General features: G+C 34.6%; 1 protein-coding gene across 2 annotated transcripts in view; it reads right to left on the bottom strand.

The window, feature by feature from the left end:
• Window positions 1-10,749, bottom strand: part of Ca-beta (Calcium channel protein beta subunit) — a 326,360-nt gene that overhangs the window by 158,041 nt on the left and 157,570 nt on the right. For both annotated transcript variants that reach the window (XM_017609750.1, XM_017609751.1), the window contains exon 5: window positions 1,818-2,317. In XM_017609750.1, the coding sequence (XP_017465239.1) occupies window positions 1,818-2,317 (500 nt within the window). The remainder of the gene's footprint in view (window positions 1-1,817; window positions 2,318-10,749) is intronic.

The following is a 10,749-nucleotide window of genomic DNA, read 5'->3' as shown; positions in this document are numbered from 1 at the left end:
TCTCGAGACCCTAGTCACCCAGCTATATGAAAATTGCTCTATCTTAAAGCACTCATGAACAGCTTTAATTTGATACCCATATTAAACAAATACATCCTAAGGTTACCCGGGTCCACGTTTTGGGGCCACGCCCCCTTTATATATCAAAATATTTTTTACCCTGTGACCATCCCTGGAAGATATCCAGTGCGTGTGTAAAATTTGGTTACGATCGGCTTATTCGTTTAGGAGCCAAGTGTGTCTATAGGTACATACATAATTTGAATTTTATATATATAGATATTTGATATTTCCGGATTTATTGGATATTGGAAAATAAATATGGTTTTCGATGCCTTAGATGTTCACCCGTATGCTGTAATCCGAAAGTTCGTAGTTACGAATTCGTAGCTCCGTTCCGAAAATTCGAAAGTTGGTATGCTGTTATCCGATCGTAATAGTGAAATTCGAAGTTCTTAATCAGCTGCTTTGACAGAAACAAATCAAAATAAATAAAACCGCAAGTGAATAATAATAATAATAATAGATAACAGATTGGCGCTTACACATATGTTAGTGTTTGGCCGAGCTTCTCCTCCGATTTGTGGCGTGCGCCTTGATGTTGTCACACAAAGGGGAGGGACCTACAGTTTTACGCCGACTCCGAACGGCGATTGTATTTTCATGAGAAGCTGTTTTTCATGGCAGAAATACACTCGGAGGTTTGCCATTGCCGCTGTTAAGAAAAAACATCGCAAGTGAATAGTGGAATTAAAAAAAAAATTGTTTAATCATTATTTGAAAAGACTTTTCCTTAATTAAGTAGAATACAAAGGATTCAGTTGCCGGTGCACTTTTGTCCCAAGATGAAAAACAGCTAACAGTGGCATTAATATACAAAGGAGATTGCTAGGAGATTGTTCTGATCCAGTTAGCTTAAATGATAAAATGTAAGCTCCCCCCTTTTTAGGGCCTCCATTTCCCTAAATATTGTGCCGCTTTAATTCTTAGAACGCTTTCCCAAAATTCCACTACATCCTCTTTAGCTTCTTTTACAAAGCCTTTCCTCATGCATTCCACCAGTTTTTCGTATTGCGATCGATTTGTTGTGATCTTCGATCCGTTAATTTTGTAAACATTTAATAATAATTTTTTTTTTATTCACACTTCTACTTACATACATATTTTTGCGTTTACACACTTTATTTTATTGATATTTTAAAACAATTTGTTTCGCTCCGACACGAGTTGCTATTCGTACAAAATTTCAGACAAATACATAAAAATGACAGCTACGTCGGATTCAGGCATATCAACATTACGAATTTCGAAGATGGACTACGAATTTCGAAATTACGATACGACAACGCGGATTTCAGCATACCAATTTTACGGTTCGTAGAAAAATCGAAACTACGACGGATTACAGCACAGGGGTGGTTGATTTCATGCAACCTAGTGCCACTTCAATCAACTACCTATGTCAATGCTTTTCCCAGCTTCACTAATAGCTTATTGCTCGTTTGCTAAATTTTAATTATATGTTAGTTTTACTTTAACGCTAATTTCTATATAGTTTTAGATTTATACGTAGTCCGTAAGAATATTTGTACCCAAAGACTTGAAATAAATATATATACATATGTACATAACTGTCAGGTCTGAGCGCCTAGAAAATGCGAGTGTTGAATTCATTTACAAAGTATAGCGCGGGGTGGGTGGTGGTACTAAACAAATCATTTTATTCAGTGCCGAAGCGAAAATAAAATATAATAAAGCGAAATAAAATATAACGCGGGGCAGGTGGTGATACTAAACAAATAAAGACATTCATATACCTTGCTGCTGCTTATTTTCAAGTATACTATTGTTGGTGCCAATGAGGTCTTGGCAAGTTGTGATGGATGGTTGATAGTGTCGCAGTCCAACACGACTAATTGCAGAGTTCTGGCAAGTTCAAATATACGTTCAATTTCTTCTTGAACTTTTGTGAGGCAATCTGATCGACTACTCGATCGCTCCATTATCGCGCGCTTCGTGGGATTATTCATAATAGATCTTTTAGCTAAAGAAATATCAGCCATAACCCTCGTTATTATAATTCTTCCTTCAAAGCGATGTTTTAAAAAATCAAAAAGAGCTTTCTGCATCATATCCGTTACTTCATATCCTTTAAGACTTGGACCAACTAAAACCACAGGGCGCATTGATGGCACCACATCGTACGGTGATGCAGTTTCTTGCTTTTTGAAGAAAGGTTTTCGTTTGTCTTTGTTTAATGAGTTAGCAGCTGGTGTTTTTCCTTGACGACTTGCTCCTAAGGTATCGGATTCATCGCCTGGAATAAATAAGAAGGTAGTGTATGAATAAAACAACCTAAAAAGTAGTATATATTTTATTATGTTTTAGTATTATTATTTATCTTTTCTTACTTCCAGAGACCATAACGATTATAAGAAATAAAATTAAATGTTGCTGTATATGTAATCAAATAAAACACCTCTTTGAGGTAAAATTTTCGAGTGACGAAAGCTGAACTAGTTAGAAACACAAAATTTATTATATCAATTTCGTGACGAAAATTATACGCATTTTTTAACTGCCTTTGAAACGTACGGAAAATCTTTTTTTATTCATACGAATCGTTGCAAAAGTCCTGCTTTTTATTTTGGATTTCTGGCAGTAGACGGAATTTCGCAATTATTTTGGGGTAGCAAATTTAAAATCGACGAAAATACAAACAATAATCTAAATGTTTTATTTTTCTCAAATAAATTGCTAAAGCTATTATCTAAATATAAATTATGTATTGAAATCTATATATCCATTGAAACATAATTTTTCGAATACGGAATAAAGCGAAAAAGAATGATCGTATATTGGTGTTGGTTGATTTTTCCGACAGGGTGGTAAGATGATTTATTTTGGAACGAATTTCCGTCATCCCTTGTCAAGTTTGGTTTGCAGACAAACCGGTTTCGGCATTGTGCCATCTTCAGTGTCATTTTTCGTTCTGTCTGGTTCGAGTTTTTGTCCTTAATTTATGTTTATTTATCTTAGGTAATGTGATTTTCGTCGATGATTAATTATTAGAAATGCCATGGTGTCCTTTTTTATTTCAGAAGCAGGTAATATTTAGGTTGGTAGGTTCGCTGTCTCGATATTAACATCCGTTATGTTGTCTCTGTATGGTTTTTACCTGCAGGTAGGTAAAAGTCGGTGATTTTTGTCCTGGTGGTACTTTGTGGTGTCCATGCCTGTTGTTTTGTTGTCATTTTTCTTTTTCGCGTAAATTAATTGTAAGGGTTCGAATATAACATCCGATGCGGTATTTGTTTGTTCGTTTATTATTTTGCCGTCGAATGTTTTTAGTTCGTATATTTCCATATTGTCTAGTACGCTTAGTCGTTGGCCTTTATGTTGTACATGCAGTAGTTTCGCTGACTTTCTTATTTGCGTTGGTGAACATTTGTTGTTAAACATGTGGTTAGCAAAATTTGACTCTGGTATTGCACTCGGTTTCTGTGTCTTTTTGTTATAGTCCCTTATATGTTCGCGAAATCTTGTTTTTATTTTCCGTCCTGTTTGACCTATATAACTATGCTGGCATTTGCAAGTTAGTTTATACACTCCTTTTTTACCCAATGGGTCTTCTCGATTTGCGGTGTTCCGTAGTATCCGTCCTGCGTTGTTATTTATTCTGAATGATGTGCGAAGGTTGTGTTTCTGGAACAGCTTTGCTAGTTTGTACGTTGACTTTCCAGTATAGGTTAATACCGCCCAATTTGTGTCATTATTTTTTTCTTTGTTTGGCTTTCTGTTTTTGTGCTCCCTTCGGATTTCCTCTACCAGATCTCTCTTGTATCCGTTATTAGCCGCTATGGCATATATTGCGTTCAGTTCGTTTTTGTATCCTTCTTTTGTTAGTGGTATTTGCTTAATTCTATTGATCATTTGTCTAAAGGCGGCTTTTTTATGCTGATGAGGGTGGTTGGATGTATTATGTATTATTGTATCTGTGGCTGTGGGCTTCCTAAAAATTTCATATTGCAGACTACTGGTGTTTTTATTTACTTTGATCGTCAGATCTAAGTAATTTAGCTTTCCTTCCATTTCCTGTTCCATTGAGAACTTTATGTTGCTGTGCTGTTTGTTGAGGTATTCCAATATCTGTTCTTCATTTTCCTTTGTTATAAGACATATGATCTCATCAACGTATCTGGCGTAGAACGTCGGTCCTAGTTGTGGCGTAAGACACTCCATATACCTTTCTTCCAAATTCTGCATGAATACCTCCATAAGAATCGCCGATGTGGGGTTGCCCATGCCTAGCCCGTTTGTTCGCATGTATACGTTGTTATTAAATTTAAAGTAGTTTTGACGCAACGTCGTTCTGAGTGCGTTAGTTATCTCCACGGCGATTTCTCTGTTTCTTGTTTTTTCTGTCAGTATTTTGAATATGATATCTATTGTTTCCGTTATGGGTATCGATGGGTATAGATTTTTTTATGTCGAATGATACCAGCTTAGTATCCAACGTGATAACTGAGTCTTTTAATTTTTCAATCAATTCCGTTGTACTAGTTATTGTGTACTTATTGGGCAATCCAAGGTTATCCTTTAGTATAGTTTTTAAATATTTAGATAGTTTGTAGCTTGGGGCCGATTTGTGGTGTATGATTGGTCTCATAGGTGTGCCTGATTTGTGGAGTTTAGGTAGTGCATTCATCGGAGGAGCTGATGGATTCTTAGTTGTCAAAGTATGTATTTGGTTCGCCTTTATTATTTTTGTAGATTTCTTTATAGTCTCTTTTATTGCAGCTTGGTATTCCGCAGTAGGATCCTTTACTAATTTCTTACAATTGGTTTCTTTGATAAGTTGTTTCGTTTTTTGTATGTACTCCTCTCTATTCATTAGTACAGTTGTGTTTCCTTTGTCAGCTTTGATCGTGATTACGTTGTTATTTTTTAGTTTCTCTTTGAGACCTTTGATTATATTATTTTCGTTGCTCTGTTTTTTGTTTCTTTTGGCTTTGATTTCCTTTACAATTAACTGTTTGCACATGTGTCTAGTGTGTTCCTGTTCCTCTTTCGGCAGCATAGATATGGCTATCTCCGCATCTACAATTAATTGTCTGCTCGATTTCCTTTTTCTTATTATAATTCTGGATATTATGTTTGAGTCAATTTTCGCGCTTCTTCTTTGCTGATGGGAACTTCTGTAAGATTTACGAACCTGGCATGGAATTCAGGTCTCTCTATCTGTTGTTTGTTCTTTCCTTTTTGATTCGTTTGTAACTTTACGAGCTTTCCTTTCAATTTGTTGTACTTCTTCTCCATGTCTTTCCTTATGCGCGTTTTTATTTGATCAAAGAGTTCCATTAAGCAGTCGATTGGTATGAGCTCCGCTAACTCTAAATGAATTGATAGCAACTCTGCGTTTGTTTGTTCCTTTTTGGCGTAAAGACTCTTCAATTCGTACGTTAAGTATATTCTCTCTGCCATCTTAATCGTTTTCCAGCATGCCTCTGTATTCGATCTTAGCTTCATTTGGGCAAACTTTGGAGTGACATTCAGTGCGAGATAATTAATCATCGACGAAAATCACATTACCTAAGATAAATGAACATAAATTAAGGACAAAAACTCGAACCAGACAGAAGGAAAAATGACACTGAAGATGGCACAATGCCGAAACCGGTTTGTCTGCAAACCAATCTTGACAAGGGATGACGGAAATTCGTTCCAAAATAAATGATCGTATGCTTTGTATTCGACAAAATTAAAAATTAAAAAAAAAATATGAGACATGATAAAAACTTATTAACTTGGTACCAACTTTGGATACAATAAACAACTGTATTCGTCTGATTGTCTCGTAGTTTATTTTTGTTAAGATTTCTACCGGATATGGGGCGTACATATGTGCTTTTTTAAGAAGTTTTACTTCTATCACGTGTACAGTGTTGCACTCGTGGTATTAAACTAATGCTTTTTTCTCAAGTAGTTTTGCTCAGTCGCAATTTATATATTTTGTGTAAGTAGTAGCGGCGCACTAGGTGATCTAAATGCATTCATACATACATATTTATGTACAACTGTAGGTAATTTGTATGCGTCTTCGCAGGTAGGTTAAAGGCGGGTAATAAACCCTTTTAGCATAACTAGTTAAATACTGTGTACATACCTACAATTAAAATAGTTAAAAATATTACAATTTCGGCATGTGACTGGAAAAAAGCTCTAAAATACACACAAACTTGTCATATCGCGGGAAATCCCCCGATTTCCAGGGAATTTCAGTTTAAGTGGCAATCGGGGAATGGCCAACTTTTATTCAGGGAACTGGGTATGTTATTTTTATATCTTAAAGCAACCAAATTAGACGAATAAGTTAATTTTAAACCACTGGTCGCTATTTGAGGCGACTTTTTTCAGTTTGAATCGCACAACAAGAGTTATCTCCATGTGAATATCTCCACAACAAGAGTTTTCCCAGATATAAGCTATATACCAGATGAAAGCTAAGGTTTTGGGCTAGATTTGTGGAAACTTTGAATAAAATCGACTGACCAGTTTTTGAGAAAATGCCCGAAATGTATATTTTCAGCAGCCCGATTTTTAGTTTTCAGGCGATAACATTATGACATATTTATATTTCATAAACACAAAAGACAGCGTTAGTAGACCCTTCTACTGATATCCACGTCAATGACATGGACTGAGTAGTGCGGCCTATTGTATTGGCCTATAGAATAACACTAAATATGTTGGGTGTACCCACATGCAAAAGCAAAAAAAAACGTTTATTGTTTCGCAACACTTTAGCCTAGTTTTTAAGAATCCGGTTAAACGTTTATGAAGCTTGAATACATTTTCTGGACACACTCTGCAAGACCTTTCCAACGATATCTCAACCATGTCGATTGGACGTCTGGATAAAAACTTCCAAATCTCGTGTATATATAAGCATCATTTCAGCATGCTACTGTGGCTGCTTTCGTCTCTCGCGCGTACTGCCGTGCGCTGTGATTATTACTGAACAATGGAAAAAGTGGTTTTCGTCTCCTGAGACGAATATCGTTAGATTAAAAACTTTTTCATCTTCTCCTAATAATTATCTGGGACCTTTATTTATTTTTCGTTTCTCGGGACGATTATTTTACGATGGAAATCCTTTTCGTCTTCTGATGATAATTATATGGGACTTTTGATTTGTTTCGTCTATTGGGACGTTTATTTCAAGACGGAAATAATTTACGTCTTATCATAATAATTATATGGGACTTTTATTTTTTTCGTCTCTCGGGACGTTTATTTCTCTTAATAATTACAAAGTGCAACACTCAAATAGTGATGAGAATGAGACCAATTGCATTCCTGGTTTCCATTTCCTTTTTAAATCGATTTGAAGTTGTGAATTGAACCTTAAATTAAAAATTAACAAGTACAATGATTTTTTTTCGGTTTCACTTCTCCCCCCTTTTTAAATTTTTTTATGGCAAAAAACGAAAAATCAAAAACAGCATTATACGATCCAAATAATAAACCAACAACAAATCTGTTTTTTATTGTTGTAGGCCGTTTTGCTTACTTTTGCGAACGGTATCTCTTTGATACATTTTACCTACCTTACCTTTACCTTTTCATATAAAAATATTTGTCCACGCTCAGATTATTCCATAATCAACATGAAAAAAGTTTAAACAAATAAACAATAAAAGGCGTAACTGTTTGTGAATGGTCACCTTAACTTTCATTGTTTTATTCTATTTTTGTCTGAAAAAATTATTAGAATAAGCGTGGCTTTCTATCAGCGCACATAGGGGTATTTAGCCGATTTATGCGGCCAAAATTATTTTTATGAATATTTCAACTCGAAATGCTTAGAAAAGACGTGTTTTGACATATAGAATTGTAAATGTTTAAAATCAAGTAAATATAGGTTAGAACATTAACAGAGTTGCCACCTGTTAAAAAATTTTGTTCAATTAGTTAAATGAATTGCTGCAATATGGGTATCAATGGAAATGGGTTTGAAAAGGCTTTATCTCTAAGGAACCTCCCAGGGTTTTAAAAATCAAACTCAACTTTAATTAAAGGAATCAAATATGTATCACAGTATAGGTAAGAAATGGGTGTATTCGAGTTGCAATTAATGCGGCAGTGTTACTCTTTTATTAACCGACTTCCAAAAAAGGAGGAGGTTATCAGTTCGTCGGAATATTTTAATTTTTTTTTTTTTTTTTTATGTATGTTACCGCATAACTTTGGACCACGTCAACCGATTTCGATAATTCTTTTTGCATCGGAAAGGTAGTGTCTCAGAGGTGGTCCCATACTAATCTGGTTAAGATCCGATCAGCGGATCATGAGATATATATATATATATATATTTTTTTTATATGGGAGTTGAAGTCGGTTTTTTTTTTTGCTAAAAATTACTAGTTTACTATGCTCTTTAAAGTAGATACATTTATGCAAGTCTTATGTACAGTATGTAATAAATAAATAAACTTTTTGAAGTTTCATAAATTGCACTTTAACTACATACAATTAACAAAGAACTCAAACATTTTTAACCGACTAAAAAAAAGGGGGCGGTTGTCAATTCGTCTGAATATTTTTTATTTTTCTATGTATGCTGCCTCATAACTTTTGACCACGTGAACCGATTTCCATAATTCTTTTTTTTTCATCGGAAAGACGGTAGCTCAAGGGTCGTCCCATAATTTGAAAATCCCTTAAGTTCTATAAACACAAGATGCGCTCACCTTTCAAAAGTAATAAAATTATGTTAAAAAAGAGTTTTAATGTTCATTTTCCTCGATTTCTGGTTTCTGGTTTTCGACGGAGATGGTGATTTTTCACGATTGCCTAATTTTTTTAATATTTCGAATAACGAAAAAATTAACTGAACTACTATTTCTATTAGGTAGGTCATTTTGGTAGAACGAACTCGAACTTGGCAAATTAAATCTTCGAATCCTTGTTAAGTACATATCAATGGTAAACTCTTTTAGGCTGTAAAGTGTAAAAAAAACAGTAAGTGAGTAATGCAATGCATATTTTTAGGACAATGCTTTCATTCCCAATTAAACTTTTAAGAGCTCTCACAAGACGCTCAAGAAATGGGAAAGAAATTTTCAAGATTTCTTAAATCAGTTTACATTTCTCCAGAAAAAATGCTCGTATATTTATTCCTTCAAGAAAATGTACAGCAAAAGCAAAGTGCTTTTTCAAGCAACAGAAATAATAAAAACAAGTAAGAAAGTCTAAGTTCGGGCGGAGCCGAACATTAAATACCCGGCGCAAGTATTAAATATATGTTTTTTTCACCTTTCCAAAAGCTACCGCTAGATGGTAAGCCGGAGTGTATCAATTTTGAGTAAATTAGCGTCCTTAAATTTCGAAATATTGAAGTTTCAAGCATTTCTGAAATTTACCGTTATATGAAAAGCGGCCGTAATTTTAGTCCGATTTCAATAATTTTCAACGTTTTGCTTATATGTGGCAAGCACAATAACCACACCGAGTTTGGTATAAATTGGTAGAACGGCTACCGATATACATATATGTGATCATAAGTGGGCGCTGCCACGCCCATTTTCCAAATTTTACCATTAACGTATTTCTTGGTAGAGAATTGTTGCAAGCATCAATTTTGAAAAAATTAGCTTCAATATTTACTGATTTATCGAAGATTTTGTATTTCTTTAAATTACCGTTATATGGGATGTGGGCGTGGTTATCGTCCGATTTTAAAAATTTTCGGCGATTTTTTATGCTGTACCAAGGCCAACAACTGTGCCAAGTTTGGAAGAAATTGGTGCAGCGGTTACCAAGATATACACATGTAACCATAAGTGGGCGTGGCTACGCCCATTTTCCAAAAATTTATAACACTCTTAGTTGTAGTCTAAAAATTGTTGTAAATATTAATTTTGAGTGAATAATCTTCAGTAGTTACTAAAATATCGCAGTTTTCGTATTCCGAGAATTACCGTTATATGTACGGTGACCATCCGTCCTGTATTATACGGGACAGTCCTCTTTTATGACCTATTGTCCTGGTAATTTATTTATTTTATACGGGACGCCAAATGTTCTGTATTTCTTTTAATGTCCTGTATTTGTTAACATCTCATTAAAATGGCATGAAGGTGACTTAAGTGATGTTTTAGTAAGTTTTGCTAATTTTTCCATAGGTTATTTAGTGCCTATTATTTATTTTATGAAAGTAAAGCTCTTTTCCCAACGAAAACCATATAATACCAAATTTCTAATTACAATCTTTAGAAAAAAATTTGGTTTGCAGTTTTGTAACTCATTGAAATGTAGTATAATAAAGTGCGAGTGGAAAGTGCTGCTTATTTGCTTCTCTTTCAACAAAATGGTCGAACATACTTACTTTGTATGAAAAAATGCGTAACACCGTAAAAAAAATGAAATTGCCAAAAATTAATGGTAAGCCTTAGCGACTTAAAATTGCACTTTGTTATACTAAAATTCAACGGATTTTTTCCAACAAATGTGTCGGGGAAAAATCTCGAGAAAATAATCCTAAATATTTGTGATGTTACTAAAAGGATACTGTTTCAGGGCCAATACATCTAGGATCATTGAAGAAGGATTTAAGATCTGTAAGCTGTTGTGGAAAAAATTTGCAAAATTATTTTTTGTCCCTATTCGGCTCCCATAAATATGGTCACCGTAGTTATATGGGAAGTGGGCGTGGTTACAGTCCGATTTCGCCCATTTTCAATACCA

The sequence above is a fragment of the Rhagoletis zephyria genome, unplaced genomic scaffold (assembly GCF_001687245.7).
Source record: "Rhagoletis zephyria isolate East Lansing unplaced genomic scaffold, Rhagoletis_zephyria_1.1 Rzeph_scaffold_00252, whole genome shotgun sequence".
NCBI classification, from domain to species: domain Eukaryota; kingdom Metazoa; phylum Arthropoda; class Insecta; order Diptera; family Tephritidae; genus Rhagoletis; species Rhagoletis zephyria.
Note: the sequence above shows the minus strand (reverse complement) of the source record. Positions and strands in the feature narration are given on the sequence as shown.